The sequence below is a fragment of the Vipera berus genome (genome assembly GCF_964194415.1).
Source record: "Vipera berus genome assembly, chromosome: 2".
Lineage (NCBI taxonomy): Eukaryota > Metazoa > Chordata > Lepidosauria > Squamata > Viperidae > Vipera > Vipera berus.
In genome coordinates this window covers 208,281,130-208,299,051 of record NC_138203.1, presented here as the reverse complement: position 1 = coordinate 208,299,051, position 17,922 = coordinate 208,281,130, and the positions used below count along the sequence as shown (strand labels likewise).

Here is a 17,922-nt window from a genome sequence, read left to right as displayed (position 1 = left end):
CAGATCTAACAATCTTGGAGACATTGGCTCACTGGAAACCTTTGGAGGAACACAAAAATAGGCCAGGATGATTTATCATGCTATTCATAGATGCAGAAGTAAAACAAACACCTGTTTGTCCCATACACTCAAAGTTTGGGATGAGTGATCTTGCTTAATATCCCTACCTCTGTTCTGCTTTTATCAGTATGGAATAAATTATCTTAATAAACATTGTGATGGAGAGAAGGGTATAATTTAATTTATTACTTTCTCAGTTTTGAACATAATTTTTCACATTTATCCAATAGATTAGAAGAAAAACTATTTATCTGTTTCTCATGAACAGGACTTAACAGTGACAATAGAACAAATCCTGGGGAAAAAAATGCAGTGGAGATTTCCAGGGAAGCAATGAACTGAAGACGATACCACTGAGAGCAGAGCTGATGACCACTGTGGAATAAAGAGCCAGTGAATGGACTGGCTTCTGGGAATTCTTCTCTGGACAAGAGAGATTCAGGAAAACAAAAACCTGATAAGTTGGGACTTTGAAGGTTGTACACTAGTGGGAAGTCAGAAATAAAGATTACAAGTAAAGGAAAAGAGACCCACTACTACAGAATAAGCCACAATATAATTTAAGGATATACAGTATGGGAACCATGCATTCAGATATTACTCTTAAGATTGTTTGCTTTCATAAAACTGGATATAAAAGAAGTTACAGAAGAGAAACACATTTTACTGGAGAAGACTGAGGCTGATTTAAATATGAATTTAAAAATGACAGGTTACAAGAATAATCTAGATAAATAAGATACATTAGATATATAAATGAAATTGGCTGATATTTTTTAAAATTAAAAGGAATATATGAATAAGCCAGAAGAGTGACTGGGATAGCTTTCTTAATGTGGATTGACAAAAGAGATATCTCAAAGCTTTGAAGGTAATTTTGAGAAGAGATGAAGAAAAAAAATGAAAAGAAATCAAAAGCTGTTATTTTTACAACAATTACCGGTAAGTGAATTGTTCTATTAAGTACTAAAATGCTTTAGCAGAAGCCGAAGCTAATGAAATGAATACTCTTCTTTCCCAAATTCCCTACTTGATAAACCTGATCTACTTCCCCTGCCCCCACTCCCCCAAAATTGGCAGGACTTAAGATTAACATATGATTGTACTCAAAGAAAGGAATAACTTTCCACAAAGCTTATCACTGATCAGGAAAACATTTACAGTTCTTGATGGAAGACCCTGGGGGGTGAAGAACATGTTCTCTGTAGTCATTTAAATATTTGCAGGTAATGCTTGTAAGTGGATGGATTTATTTACTGTAGATATATTCTAATAAACCAACTTGTGTGCCAAGGACTTTTCTGTGTTTCAGTGATGAAAAACACCAAGCTTGGTTTTTTTCATGTCATCTTTCTTAATTATTTTTTTATTTCCAGGATTACTTTTCTTGAATTTAAAATAAGAATTTTGGTTATGTCCATGCATATATTTATACAATGTTCTAGTCTGGGAAGGTTTTAGAAGAAAATGTATCACTTTTCAAACTTTATTATTGCACTCCCTATCTGCCATTGTCATTGGCACAACATTTAATACAACTAAAAAAACCCACTAAAAATTTAGTTAACTTTGAATTAACTAAAATTGTAGAATAACTGGAAGAGTTCATAGAATTTTGTTCTGTGGGTGTCAGAATCCATTTTTATCTCATTTCTAACTCCCTCTCTGTGCAAAACCCAAATCTCACCCCCTTACTGGTTTCTGCCATTCCCAAGGAGGGAAAGAGAAGACAGGGTTGTTAATTGCCCATCTCTATCCCTTAGATGCAAGGTTTGTTTATTCAGCCTGCCTGGAGGCCATCACAAAAGACCAGGGAAGAAACCCTCTGACCTATGAAGGACAAAGAGGGGGGGGAATTCTGGTTTGTATCTCCGAATAGAATGTGAAGGGGAGGAAGTAATAATGTTGCAAATGTACTTGCTCTGTCAGCTGAAGAAGCACGTGAGACAGCTGACTAACGAAAACCTTTTATTGTCAGAACTGGGCAATGAACAGACTTACAACGCCTTCTATTTATACTCCAGCTGGCCGGTCGGCAACCAATCAGGGCTGTGCCGGTTTCCCGCTTGTCCAAGCGGGCCAATCGGCGAAGGAGAGCTTTGACAGCCCAGAGCTGTCAAGCTAACTCGCGCCTGTGCAGTAACCGGCGGTTCTTGACAGCCAAGAGCTGTCAAGCGGTTATGCTTGTGCAGTAGCTTCCGGCAGCTTTTGACAGCTGTCAAAAGCTGCCGAAGGTTTTACCTCATAACTAGGAACATGGTAACATAACATATAACGTGTGAATACACAACAGTACTGGTGGTTCTCTTTTCCCACAAGGGTTTTGACACCTGAAACTTGACTGATCTGGGACAGATCAAATGGACTGAGGGGTGAGGTTTTTACTCGGAGACACTTTAAAAGTATCGATCTGTGAGACAGTTTCCAGATCCTGTCTATCCTATCCACTGTCATCTATGTTTTAATAAAAGTTCCTGCTTGGACAAACTTGTCTCCAAGAGTTTTTCTTTCCTAAAATGTGGATTGGAGTGGGTTCTGACAGTGGGATTCTTTTCCAGACATTCCTATAATTTAAATCCATTATTCTGCCTCTGATTCAAAATATGTTTTTAGCATTGTTTGTAGCATTGTTTCAAGTAGTTGGGGACTAGTATCCTATTCCCCTTGGTCTTTATTCTCAAAGCTAAACATTCTCTGTTCACTTTTTCTTTGTTGAACTTCTATTCATGTTCTTTGCCCTTCTCTGAACCCTTCCATTTATCTGAAACCACAGAAAAAAAATTAGTCTCTCTTAGCAACCATGAATTCTAGCAAAAATGACAGGCTGATGAACGCTCCAGGCATGCTAAAAAACAGCAAGCGTCAACTTGCAGGCAGAGCAAATGAGCATGAAGTAATTAACTCTGTTCCTATGTATTGCCTTTAATATGCAGAGACACCTACTTGTAGTGGGCAGTTCTGCTAGCCTGATCAACTTTACCATAATTAAATATTGAGAAAGAATAGTCCTTAATATAGGACTATAGCAATTTCCTATAATTTCAGTGATATTTTCTTCATGTGTGCAAATGGCTATGTTTGCATGAGACACTAAGCACAGACTAGCCACCATGTTCTACCCCAACATGTTGTCCAAACCCAGCCAATGTAATTAGGTAATAACAAAATAACAGAGTTTGAAGAGACCTTGGTGACCTTCTAGTTCAACCCCCTGCTCAAACAGGAGACCCTATACCAATTCTGACAAGTAGCTGTACAGTCTCTTCTTGAAAGCCTACAGTGTTGGAGCACCCACAACTTCTGAAGGCAAGTTATCCCACTGGTTGATTGTTCTTACTGTCAGGAAATTTTTCCTTACTTCTAGGTTGCTTCTCTTCTTGATTAGTTTCTTGTTTTGCCTTCTGATGCTTTGGAAAATAGGTTGATCCCTTCTTTTTTATGGCACTGTCTTCTTTTTACACTGTGGTGACCAAACTTGAATGCAGTATTCCAAGTGTGGTCTTACCAAGGCATTATAAAGCGGTAGTATCATTTCTTGTGATCTTGATTCTGTCCCTCCATTAAAGCAGCCTAGGATTGCATTGGATATTTTGGCAGCTGCAGCACATTGTTGACTCATATTTAAGTGACTGTCAACTAAGACTCCAAGATCCCTCTCACAATTACCTGTACATTTGGTTTTTCTTGCTCAGGTGTTTTCTACATTTTATACATTGAGTTTCATTTTGTTAGATAGGGTCCAGTGCAGTCGTGGGATTCAGCCGGTTCGCACCAGTTCGGCAGAACCGGTAGCTAATTTTTTGTTGCCTAGGCCCAGAATGGACTTCCGGAAGCGACATCCACACAGAGAACCGGTTGTTCACATATTTGAAACCCACCACTGGTCCTGTGTTCAAGTCTATCTGGTTCACTACATTGAGATCTATCTGGTTCAGTACCTTGTTAGAATTTACTTAGTGAGTAAATCAGGTTTAGATCAAATCATCCCAACACTGTTTCTATTTTTATACTAATGGATCACAATTTCCACATAACTGCAAATACATTTGAGATAGAAGAATCTAGAATTAGAGAGGTTGTAGTCATGCCTTATGGATGAACCGGGACTGATTATCCAAAGTTCAGGAGTTAAAGAAAATTAAATTGGCAGCAAAATCCAAAGCAATAGGCCAGAAGCTCCACAATGGCATGGGTGTGTTAAGAAAGATTGAGATTTTTTTATCAATTACATTCTAAACCATAATCAATTTTTCTTTTCTTTTTTTGGTTTAAGATGTGGTGATGGTGGTTTGTAAGCCAGGGTTTATAACTTATACAAACCCAGCCATTTAAAAATTGTTCATGGCCTAGTACAATGAGCAAATCAGGTCATGAGATGAATTGAAAGCTTTATAAATTTTAAATCTGTGAAGTGTATGAAGGTACTTGCTAGTGATGTGTTGACAGAGACAGAGATAAGCCTTAAGTACTAGCTTGTTAATAAGATTATACAGTGAATTAATATTATCAGATTAGCTTTCCTACTCAGTATGAATTAAGTATCCTCTGGCAATATAACGAGGAAGCTGAAACTGGTGCTCCAGATCACTGATAAGTTTGATCTAAGTGTTTTTGCAACCTGTGATTGTTGGGTTTGGGGTTTTTTTTGAGATATTAACGCTGAATACAATGAACAAATTGTCTCTAGTTATATCACTTGTTATCAAGGAGAAAGTTCCATCCTTTGTATGTTTTCAGTGCTATAAAAACGTAGAAATTTTATCTTAATAATTCAATATACCTGGCTAAGTTCCACTAATGCCCTGAAATCAATCCCTACTCTCCTTTTTTATTTGAAAACAAACATCAGGAATAAATCTTTTAGTGATATAAAAATAATGATTTCTCTAATCCAAATACAATGCTCTTTTCTATGGCTATAAAAAGGTAAAGGTTCCCCCGCACATGCGTGCTAGTCGTTTTCCAACTCTAGGGGCTGGTGCTCATCTCCGTTTCAAAGCCGAAGAGCCAGCGCTTGTCTGAGGATGTCTCCATAGTCATGTGGCATGACTAGATGCCAAAGGCAGACAGAATGCTGTTACCTTCCCACCGTAGTGGTCCCTATTTATCTACTTGCATTTTTACGTGCTTTCGAACTGCTAGGTTGGCAGAAGCTGGGACGAGTAACAGGCGCTCACTCTGTTACGTGGCACTTGGGATTCGACCCGCCAAACTGCCAACCATCTGATCGACAAGCTCAGCGTCCTAACCCACTGAGCCACCGCGTCCCTTCTATGGCTATGCTCACATGTTATTGGATGCTTTAATTCTTCATTGCACTTCCCTACAAATTATAATGATGTGGAAAAAGATGATATACTGGATATAAAATTGAAACCAGTTGTTTTGATATCTGAAAAGAACATAGAAATATCAAATCAGAGTAATGATTTGCACAACTCTCCTCTACTGGATTTACAAAAGAGATCGTTAAAATTTTGTAGGGTTTGTTTAAAAGAGACAAAGAGAAGATTTTTTAAAAAATCAAATTTGAGAATATTATTTGAAGGGATTAAAAGCCAAGATTGTTAAAGTATAGGGAAGGAATATTGCATTGGCTTATTTGATGAAGATTAAAATGGATATATAGTTATTTCTGATAGACTTTACTAGACTTTTGCTGAGTAGGAACAAATGATGAGGTTTTATGTTTCTGTTTACAGTCAAGAGAAGAGGTATGGAAAAAGCAACCATTTTAAAGAGACGGCAATAAACTATCAAAATGTTTTTCATTTGTAAAGATGAAGGGAAAAATTACTTCTTTATATTTTTCTTCTTTTCTTTTTCTTCTATTTTTCTATCTCTTTTTTCTTTTCTACATTTTCAATTTCTTTTTGTATTTCTGGTAGTTTGTATTAATTTCTATTTTTTGAATAGCAATATTCAATAAAATTATCTTTAAAAAGTGAAAGCAGTATCAATTTGCATATTGTTTTTGAGCCTTTTTTAAATACCCTCAATGTGCCAAATACATAAGAGATAGAAGTTTTATTTTGCGGTGGATCATTCATCTCATTTGAGAAGAGTGGCCTCATTTCACCATCCTTCCAAACTGCTATGTTCAGGTAGAAAACAACACACCCAAATTCAAACCCAACTATTATTTTTGAAAACATTAAGACCGCTGACAACAGCTACAGTTCTTTCAAAACTATATGAGATCTATTGCATCAAATGGTGTAACTAATACACAAAATGCATGCTGGTGACTGTTCCATTTCCTTTCCCCATCACACACCTGTGTATTTATTTATCTATTCATTCATTCATTCATTCAATTTCTATAGCCACCCATCTCAATCAATGACTCTGGACTGTGTATAATTCTCATATAAGTTTAATGTATATTTAATGTATATAATTAATGTACATAATATATGTTTTGCCTCCCTTTCTGTCACTCAAAATTCCATAGACATGGAACATACTAAGTTTACATATGCATTATAATTCTATGACTAGTAAGACTTTCCCCTTATTCTTCTTGTTACCACCCTGCTTGATAGTAGCCACCCCTTTTCCTAGGACAAGGATAAAGTGACATAATACAGATGTTGACCATGGGTTAAGAAGAAGAGGTAGCCTAGGATTCAACCACAGCTGATAATGAGGTTTGCTGAAGGCTGCATGAAATTGTTTGTGGGCAACTGCAAATTAATTTATGCCACAGCAGACACCAAAGGAAATACCCAAAAGCTGTGTGCTAAATGCCTTTGAAGCATGATTTCTGTTCACCCCACCAAGGATCCAAGATTCTCCAGCAGAGCCAAATTATATATATTTTAAAAATAAACCAGATTGTGCAAAGAGGCTATCTGACTGAAAAAAATGAAAGAGGACAGCACAGAACTGCTTCTCTGAGTCCAGCATAACCAGCCATCGACATGTAATAAATGCTTTGTAATGTATTGGGTTTTTGTCTTACTAAAGAGTATCACGTGGGGTTAATCGCTGGAAGGTTGTTTAAGCAGGGAAGCTGGCTAACGGCTCCCAGCTCCTCAGACAACCTGTCTCCTGCGCCGCCATTGGCTGCCTCTAGGGCAGCAATAGGTTGCTTTAAACCTATTGGCCGCCACCTAGAGGCCAGGGTATAGATAGCTGCATTCACAGCCCTGTTTCTCAGTTCAGTTCCAGTAAGCAAATAAAGAATGATTCTTGCTGAACTCACTCGCCTCATCTCTTCAATCAAGCAACGAACCCAGTATATATAACATGCTTTGTGGCTGAAAAAAAAAGATAGAATGGCAAATGCTTCATACAATGTAAAATGAACAGAGTTTGCATGTATTCCCTCCTACTCACAGCAACTGGAAACCACGTCATTGGAGCATGTTATCAAAAGGAACAGAAGACTTTCTAAAGGCCTGACAGACAGGTAAGGGCCTGCTAAAGAGACAGAACGAGATAGCAAAATGATCAGATGACTTACTGTTCTAAGACTGACTGTCCCAACAGCCGGTGAACTGTTAGCACAACCTTTCCAGCTTTTCATTTGGCCTTTTAAACGGTTGGAAAGCTAAATTAAATTGAGGTAAACAAAAATCCATTCCACTTTAATAATCAACCACTAATCTTCCCTCACAAGCCAACAATATCTTTCAGTCCTATTTATTTGCCTGCTGTCCTGAACCGGGAGGTGTGCAGCCTGAAGGCCCAGAGTGACATGGCCTTCACCTTGATTTATAATACTCTGTGGTAATAAGGCCTCTGTTTTCCCCAAGGTTTACTACAAGAAAAGGTTCCTGGTTTTTTTTCCCCTACCTTGTTCTAAGCTTTCTTTATTGTTGCTCAATCCAAAAGTTTTGTTTTTCAGTCGAACACCTCTCCAGATGTCTGCACTTCATGCTATAAAAAGCCCTGTGTGAGGAATTCCATTGTGATCACTTTCTTTGGGACTTATCTGAAGGCAGTTAAGGGGTTGCAGATCACTGAAAATGGGTAACGGACTGGATAAAGACAATGAACTGACAGATTCCCTTAGCACCTTAATAAAATACACTTGACTTTAACAGTTTGTTTGGTGACTGTTCAAAGTTACAATGCACTGAAAAAAGTGACTTATGACCATTTTTCACAGTTACAACCTTTGCAGCATCCTCATGATTAGGTGATCAAAATTCAGATGCCTGGCAACTGGTCCATATTTATGACAGTTGCCCTGTCCCACGGTCATGGGATCACCTTTTCTGAACTTCTGACAAGCAAAGTCAACCGGGAAGACAGATTCACTTAACCAGGTTACTAACTAATCAGCTGCAGCGATTCATTTAGCAACTGTGGCAAGAAAGGTCATAAAATGGAGCAAAACTAGCTTAGCAAATGTCTCGCTTAACAACAGAAATATTGGGCTCAATTGTGGCAGTAAGTCGAGAACTACTTGCATATGCCAGAACCTGCACCCCCACTCATGAATGTTACATCTATATTTTATTTAGTTTTACGTAGCATTATCGGCTGACATCACCTGTGTTTTAATTGGTTACCAGTTGTCTTCCGGGTGAGATTCAAGGTACTGGTAATGGTGTTTAATTTAATTTAATTTAATTTATTAATATTTCTATACCGCCCTTCTCCCGAAGGACTCAGGGCAGTGTACAGGGCCCTACATGGCATGGGTCCGGAGTACCTTAGGGAGCACCTGCTGCCGGCATCAACTTCCCTCTGCCCTGTGCGCTCCCACAGAGAGGGCCTCCTCAGGGTGCCACCGATCAGAGAATGTCGCCTGGTGGCCCCCAGGGGGAGGTCCTTCTCTGTGGGCGCCCTGGAGCTATGGAATCGGTTGCCGGTTGAGCTCCGGATGGCGCCCGACCTTCGCTCTTTCTGTCGCGATCTGAAGACACATTTATTTGAACAAGCCGGCTTGGCCTGATGGGGGATGGGTTGGGTTTTTATTGTCATTTTTAATATATGTATTTACTGTTTTGAGCTTGGGCATATGTTTAATTCTTTTTAACTTTTGTATTTTTGTATTTTTTATATGTCTGCCCTGTTCACCACCCTGAGTCCTTCGGGAGAAGGGCGGTATATAAATAAATATTATTATTATTATTATTATTATTATTATTATTATTATTATTATTATTATTATTATTATTATTATTATTATTATTATTATTATTATTATTATTAATATGACTCCAGATCCATTTCTGCAGATTGCAGATGCCTATGTTCTGGAAATGGCAAGAAGAGAAAGAACGGATAGAAGGGAAAAACCAGTAATTAAAAGTTGCAAGAGCGGATGAGATCCCCACTCCTACTCCATGTAGGACATTTGAAGGTTGTTTACCTAGTTAATAATATAATGGATGGGTGGGAAACAGAACCTGCTAACGATATACCAAAACTGAAATGCTGACAAAGAATTTTACAGTTCATACTTTAAGAAATGACACCAACAATGTGTTTCAGCTAAACTCCTTTATTTTTTATTAGGAAGATAACGACAGGCAAATAAGAAGGGATCTCTGTGCATATAGCAGTGATTCCCTCACCTCCAAAAAGCTAGTGACTCGACTGTATATTACACTTGATCTTGTAATTAACTTTAGAGGCATCACACATTGATTCTCAAGCTATTCTGCACAAAATGAAATGAAACTTCAGACAAAAAAAAAACACAGACTGATGCAATACTCCCTCCCTCGCCCCCGTGCACCTGCATGCCCTTAGATTCAAGAACACTGCAAAATAAATTCATTTAGGATGAAGCAGAAAACGTCCTTTGCATTAATATTGTTACGTTTTTTTACTGGTTCATAAATAAATGAACAGAAAATAATGTGTTCTTCTGAGATGTGCTAATTCAGTTTCTTACGTTGTTTTGTTTGACACGATAGGTCACAATATAAAAACCAGCTGGATTTTTAGTGAGTATCATTTGCACTGGCCTTTTAAAAGCAGCTTTGTAAGTGGACTGCTCCATATAGAGCCAGTTCTCGGATTATGATGGCATAATCTGTGTCTTGTTCAGCCTCATCATAAACTTTGAATGGTTGCTGACTGAGTGGTTGTAATCTGAGGACTACTCATAATCCTTCCCCTCCCCACTCCCATAGCTCTATCAGATAGAAGGATTAAAAACCAAGCGCCATGACCTTGAAGCTAAGCACTATGAGGAACGGTTAAAAAATCTGGATATGAAACAAGGAAGATATCATAACAGTCTTAAAATATTTGAAGTGCTGTCACATTAAAGAGGAAGTAGATTTGCACTCTATTGTAACAGAGGGAACAGAACAAACATTAAAATTATAAGGAAGAAGCTTCAGGCAAGAACTGGAAGAACTTCCTGGCTCTATGAGCTGTCAGCCTGTGGAACAGGCTTAGTTCTTCACTGTAGGTTTTCAAGCAGAGTAGTCATCTGTTAATAATGCTACAGCAGATCCCCTACTGAGCAGGAATTTGGATTAGAAGACTTCTAAGACCTTCTCACTCTATGAGTCTATGAGTATTGGCTCTGCTATGCTGATAAACAGTATTTAGAGGAGAAATGATCCACAGGACAAGATAAGCCTAACAATATGTTTGCTGGAGTGTTAATTTATTTCATTTATACACCACCTTTACAATGAAAGAAGAATCAGATTTTGTCACGGCCAGAATCCAACTAAGGGGTGTAAGAATGACCTCGGACAGAATGCAACTAGTAACTAATTTATCAAATGGATTTCAAACTAAGTAGAATGAAGACACTGAAACACTGTTGAAATATATTTTGAAGAAATTTCTCAGCTGACAAAAGCACCATTTAAGGGCTGTTCAGCATAACCATTTTATTGTTGATTGATTATTTGTCATCAACTTGCCTAGAAATCATATTCTCCATGTCAACCTACCTCTAACTTGTTTTTTTCAGATCAGTGCACGACTCACCACTATACTGTAACTGAGTCTCTCCACCTTGCTGCTAGTTGTCCTTTTCTCTTCCCTTCCATCCTTCTCAGCATTAGAGCTTCCTTCAGAGAGGTTGGTCTTCACATAATGTGTTCGAAGCAGGATAATTTGCACTTGATCACTTGTGCCTCGAGTGAGAGTTCTGGGTTGATCATTTTATTGTACATCAAAATATTCCAGAAACAAAATAAATAAATAATAAATAACATTTAATAAATAACATTTAATAAATGTTTAAATAAATAAACATTCCATTGTCCAGATAACCTATTATCAAGTAAGCAGGCAGAAACTGTGTACTCTTTTCCTTCCCCCATCTTTCTCTGCTGCACGTTTGTCCTTAGAAACATACACCATTCCTACAGTATTTCAATCACATTTTCTTGGCCACCTCCTCCGCTACCATTCAAACATCCAGTGGCGTAGCGTGGGGGGTGCAGGGGGGGCTGGCCGCACCGGGCGCAACATCTGGGGGGGCACATTAGATGCATTTTACTTTAATTACATCAGTATTTTCATAACAAACAATACATGTGCTTAGGGGGTAAGGGTTTCTTTAACTAATCTAGTGGAAGAGACTCGAGTGCTAAAATCCACGGGTTAGGGGGCGCAAATTACTTGCCTTGCCCCGGGTGCTGACAACCCATGCTACGCCACTGCAAACATCAACTTCCAGAGGGCTTAAGTTCATGTTGTAAATAATCAGAGACTGATTGCTTGCCAGCTCACTCCCACTGAGCTGGATTCTGAATGACTTTCTTTTACAATGTAAGTATCCAGATATTCACTAATAGATTCCAAGGGGGTTGTGTTCTGTTTACAGTGGACAATGGCTAAGGGAGAAGCAAAGGAAACTATTAGCAATTATTTTCTTGTCTTGCTACAGAAGGAAAGGGCTTTTGTCACTTTCAAGACCCACAAATGCCACTGATGTGCAACAGGAAGGATTTGGCTTCTGGGAACTTGATTTAAATTACCTGGACGGTGAGCTCTTGTACAAGATGGGTTACACTGCACAAAGAGTGGGACTACTATAGCATACCTGGTCAGGAGGGCTTTAAGGTTAGAAACCCAAGTTGCACAAAAGGAATGCAAAATGAGAGAGAGGATGACTATACTTAGGCCTTTTTTTATTAATTTGCAATTTTTCAAACTGATTTTGATTTCTATGTATGCTTGCTTAGAGCATGAGAAATAGAGTTCAGCATGAGTTTGGACTTTTGTCCTGGAATAAGCACCTTATTCCAAAAGAAAAGAAAGAAAGAAAGAAAGAAAGAAAGAAAGAAAGAAAGAAAGAAAGAAAGAAAGAAAGAAAGAAAGAAAGAAAGAAAGCAGGGCTATGCTTTCCTGTTTCCATATCATAGCCATTCTCCAAAAGAAGGGCATATTTGTAGTTTAGGTTGAACTGTGGAGTCAATAGCAATAGCACTATAGTGCTTTACTGGACTCTTCTAATGTTTTACAGAGCCCCAACAATCTGTGTCCTCATTTTACTGATCATGGAAGGATGGAAGGATGAATCAATCTTGAGCTGGTCAGGATCGAAATCCTGGCTGTAGGCTGAGTTAGCCTGCAATACAGTATTCTAACCATTGCATCACTATGGCTCCTGGGTCATTGGTACTCTCTGAGCTTGTCTGTTTTCTTGCAGACTTTTCATTACCAAACTAGGTAACATCATCAGTGCTAGAAGGAACTGGAGTTTGCTCTCATTTTATATACTTGACCTGTCAGTGTTGGTGGGAGTGGTCTTGGTGGTTCCTTGATTGGGCTGTTGTTTGCTTCTTGATTGTTCGTCTAATGTTAATCTTGGTGCTAATCTCTACTCAGCTGGGTGTTCATTGCTAGTGAGATTAAGACAACTCAGGGAAATTGGCCATCAACAAGCACACAGACATAAACCAACATTTACATACCATTCAAAAGAAGCAATCAAAAATCCAAAAAGGAAATAAAAAGAGCAAACCACCTCCTCACTTGCAAACAATACCCAGTTCAAACCTACCATTCAACTGCAGGAAAAGAGGCAAAAAAAGCAAGATCCTACAAAAACAGGACTTTTGTCAGAAGTTTGTAATGCTTGTCCATGTTACATTTCACAGACTTCTATCAGCCGTACAAGAATGACATAGCAGGGACAGGAAGTGGTGGGAGGCTGTATCCCACCAACTCTACTTCTGGCATCAACCCTAACTGGGTCACCACAGATGGGTTGGGGTGGGGAGGAACTAAACAGCCACTTGACTAGAGCAGCTAAGTTACGCCAATCCTGCATTAGAGTGAAGGTTTTTTTTGCAGCATAAGAGAGCTTTCCACCTGATTGTGCATGACCCTGGCATTCGTTGAACCTGGTGCAAATGGCTCACGTATTTTTCCTCCTTGTTCCCCCACTGCACATTGTTTCATAAGCACTGTGGTTAGCAATTAGCTGTATGGCTACATTATTCATTGAGTGTTTTGTTTTCCATTTGAAAGAACTCTCTGTCTTCAGGACAAAAGGAAAGGGGTAAGATCATAACTTATAACCACAGGCTGCCATGTCAGCCTATTCTATTATTTCATAAATGTGGTTATGAATACATCAACATGACATGGCTAATACTTTTCCTGGAAAGTCTTGTGTGGTAATGGGAATGTTGAATGTAGTGTTCATTGTGTGTGATATATGCTCTGAGGAGCTTTTGCTGTGATCTGTCAGCTCTAAGGCCTGCAGCAAACACAACATTTAGATCCACTATGTTTCTTCCTCCTTCCTTCCCTTTCCTTTCAGCTAAGTGACCAAACTTCATACAATTTGTTCCATCAGGCAAGAAATTTGGGTGTGATCGTGAAGTCATTTTCCCCATTAAGTTAAAAAAAATATGAAAAACTGAAAACCAAGCTCTTTAAGATACTGCAAACTTTGGTTTTTTCAGAAGTAAATTCAGCAAAACATACAGTATTTTAATTAGATTGGTTGATTGACAGGTACTTACTTACTGTAATCACTTTGGCAGCAAACGTTCTATTATTTTATTTATTGGCTGATTAGTGAATTTCCTGGACTTAGACAAAATTGTCTTTAAGAATCTCATTCTCTCAAGCATGAGGAATGGCTTTAAGACCTGTCACAAAGACAGCATTTATTAGATGAGGATTCCGTTTTTTGATAATAACAAGGTGCCATATGACATCCTTAAGTAACAAGAAAAAAATAGCTTTTGCGAGCTAGGATCTGCTTCATGTAACATTTGAAGAATACTCCTCAGATGGCAGCAGAGCATACACAGACGTATAGAGCAGGGCTTTTCAACCTTTTCACCCATTGTACAACTTTTAGGATATGGCAACATCCGAGTACCGCCAGTCACCTAGCAAGGTGTCAAAAACTTGATGATCACAAAAAAAGAGGGGGGAAAATGATGAACTACAGGTAGTCCTCAACTTACAACAGTTCGCTTACTGACTGTTCAAAGTTACAATGGCACTGAAAAAAGTGCCCCCCAAGCCACAGCCGAGCAAGACACCTGCCTGCCCACCCAGCAGCGCTCTTTCTCCTGTCCAAGGTTTTCATTGTTGTGAGCATTTCTGTTGAGGATTGGCAGCAGGGGTAGGGTAGGGTGTTTGGTTTTTATGCCCCCACCCCATCTGCTGGGTGGTTGCAGCAGGTTTTGGTCACTTCACATGCCCCTGGGACACTGTGACTGTCATAAATATGAATCAGTTGCCAAGAATCGGAATGTAAATCCTGCTGCAACATTCCAGCTGATCGGTGCTTCTTCTGGGCTCTGCAGAAGTGCCAGGATCAGCGCTGAGCTCCAGCTGGATCCTGGCGCTGATCCTGGTGCTTCTGCTGAACCCTGATAACCCTGCAGCTCCAGCCATCTCTCACTCAGGCTTGTGCGGTGCTGCAACTGGTTCAGCTCATTCCCCTCCCCCGCTACCACTTTTCTAAGATGGTTGCATACCACCTGCCAGGTGCCAATGTACCACAGGTGGTACCCGTACCACTGGTTGAAAAACCCTGGTATAGAGGAGGAAAACTGATGAAAATTTTCATATAATTCCCTGTACTCATACCTATTGTGCTATTTCCTTGTGGAAAAAGCAAGGCATAGAAAAAGAACAAGTAGTAGTGAGTTAGAATAATGAAAAATAATATTAATAGCAATAAGTTGGGTAAAATCACAAACAGGATTGGAACTGAAATGCCGAATGGCCAAATCTGTGAAACCTACAAATATCTAGACATTTTACAATGGGATAACATCAAGCACAGACAAATTGAAAATGTGATTAGTAAAAAATATATTCAGAGAGTGAGAAAATTGCAAAAAATAAACACACCCATCTATACTTGACCATACCTTTGACAAGATACACTATCGGCATTATTCCCCAAACAAAAACTGAACTGGACAGTTCGGACTGAAAAACAAGCAAATGAATGATGTGTATTATAACCCTATAGTGCTATTGATAGATTATACCTGCCCCGCATAAAAAGAAACAGAGGTTTATTTCAAGTTAAACTGTTGAGGAAGAACATCATGCACTGGCTGATTATGTAAAAGACAGCCATGAACAAACATTGCTGCAAGTTAAACACTGGAACTTACTGAGTGTACTGGAAACAAAACTTACATATCAAAATAAAGTAATGAAAACACAAACAGAATGCTACAGAGTATGAACAGTAAGCAGGGTGAACTAGAAATTCAGGTAAATGAGGGCGGATATGATATTGTTGCCATTACGGAAACATGGTGGGACGAAACCCACAAATGGAACACACAGCTAGAGGGCTTTAAATTATTTAAAAGAAACAGACTAAACAAAAGAGGAGGTGGAGTTGCTCTCTATATAAGAAATAACTTTATCTCTACAGAAATAGAGCACAACAATGATGAAAACTGTAAACTTGAATGTATTTGGGTCAATATAAAAGGGGAAAAAGTGACATTGTCATAGGTGTATACTATAAGCTGCCCAACCAAGCAGAGGAAATAGATGAACTTTTTGCTAGTCAGTTAACTAAGGTATGTAGGAAGCGCATCACAATAGTAATGGGGGACTTTAATTACTCTGATATCAACTGGGAGACAAATTCTGCACCAAGTGGAAGATCTAACAGATTCCTGACAAACCTAGCAGACAAAAAATCCCAACATAGGACATAGCCATCAGCCACAGCCCCAGGGAAGCAGGACATGACCTGTAGGACATAATAGGATTAACCCATCGCCAATAGAATACCAGAAGGGCACACTGAACCTTAGGTCAAAGTTCATGCCACAGGAACAACTTGAAACACAAAAGCCCAAGAAGGTATAAAAAGCTATCACTCCCAGCACCATGTGGCCAGCTGCTACAAAGCTACATCCTGTGGTGGTTCTGCTCTTCAATAAACTAGAATCTTCTTTCTAAAGCAGTCTTCATTTTGTTTATTACTGGCTTGGACTGGACCCTGATGAAGATTTTTCTTTCAACAAACTATTTGTCTGAAATACTATAGGGTCTCGTGCTTGAGCAGGGGGTTGGAGTGGAAGACCTCCAAGGTCCTTTCCAACTCTGTTATTCTGTTACTAAAAGTAATGGAAAAGAAAAGGAAATCTAGTTAAACCAAGACCAGTAAATCAGTATAGATAAGGAACCTACATAATGTTGAGATCAGGGATTTGTGAAACACTGGTTATGCGTAATATAGACAGATGCTTCTATTGAACCCAGGTGCCCTTTCTCTCCTGTCACCAAAACTAGAAGACCATGGAGCAGACATGTCAAACACAAGGCCCGGGGGCCAGATCCGGCCCGCGAAGTGGTTTCATGTGGCCCGCGAAGCCATCCAGAAAACAGTGAGGGAACGGCCCCCACTGCCTTGGCCCTGGCCCAGAGACCCTCCTCCTGCCAGAGACCCTCAGATCTGTCCCACTCCTGCCCAGGCCCCCATAGGCACCCTTGATGTGAAAGATGTAGAGCTGGCCACGCCCACCCAGTAGGCCATACGCATTCTAGCCATGCCCACCCAGTAGGCCACGCCCACCCAGGCCATACCCACCCGGCCCCCTGAGGGCAACCGCAATGCTGATGTGGCCCTCAATGAAATTGAGTTTGACACCCCTGCCATGGAGGGAGGATCCCAGTAGCCAGAAGAGAAGAGGCTTATAGAAGCCAAAAGTGGGCAATGGTTGTTGGGCAGATCCTAGCCACTGGCTACTGCAAAAGAGCCTTGGTGGAGCAGCGGGCTAATGCCTCCTTAAGTAACACCAGCTGCCTGCAATTAGTGCAGGTTCGCATCCCACCAGGCTCAAGGTTGACTCAGCCTTCCATCCTTCCGAGGTAGGTAAAATGAGGACCCAGATTGTTGGGGGCAATTAAGCTGACTTTGTAATAATGCCGCTTGGGGGGGGGGGCGAAAGCCCTAATAAGCAGGCATATACATAGAATGAAGGCTACTGCTAAGCTTGTAAGCCGCCCTGAGTCTTCGGAGAAGGGCGGGATATAAATGGAATTAAAATAAAAAAATAAAAAATAAAAAGCTACATCATCAACAGGATGTGGCAGATTACACGGATCAATCTGTGTAATCTCCTTCAATCTCCTTCCCACAAGGAGAGGGGAAAAAAACAGTTTAAAACTACAGCAAATAAATTGGAATGAAGTGTTGCCTTTGTATATGAATAATGAAGAGACAGGATCTCTTCTTCCTTCTCTGTCTCTGTTTACTAACTATAGGATTATAACTATGGGCTCTTTTGACTATTGCATCATGGTTAGCCATACAAGTCTGTATTATGTTGTTCCATATAAAATGTGATTTCTCTGACGGATCTGTTTGGTATTGTCAGAAGGGCATTCATAGGAAACAGCAAATGAATCAAGTACATGTGTGCCTATTTTAAGAAGCACTGGGAATTACAGAAAATTACCAGGGAAATAAATATGCAT

At 39.5% G+C, this 17,922-nt stretch overlaps 1 protein-coding gene across 8 annotated transcripts in view; it reads left to right on the top strand.

Annotated features, from left to right (window-relative positions):
- The window catches only part of TNIP1 (TNFAIP3 interacting protein 1), a 106,724-nt gene extending 98,102 nt beyond the window's left edge, over positions 1-8,622 (top strand). For 7 of the 8 annotated variants that reach the window (XR_014025074.1, XM_081317362.1, XM_081317365.1 and 4 more), the window contains exon 18: positions 329-1,259. Coding sequence is in view for 7 of the 8 variants with exons in the window: in XM_081317362.1 (XP_081173488.1) it covers positions 329-402 (74 nt within the window). In the remaining variant the exon portion in view is untranslated. Of the gene's footprint in view, positions 1-328; positions 1,260-7,403 lie in introns of those variants that run through there. The other variant, XM_081317367.1, reaches the window with a different exon arrangement.
- The last annotated feature ends 9,300 nt before the right edge of the window (positions 8,623-17,922 follow it).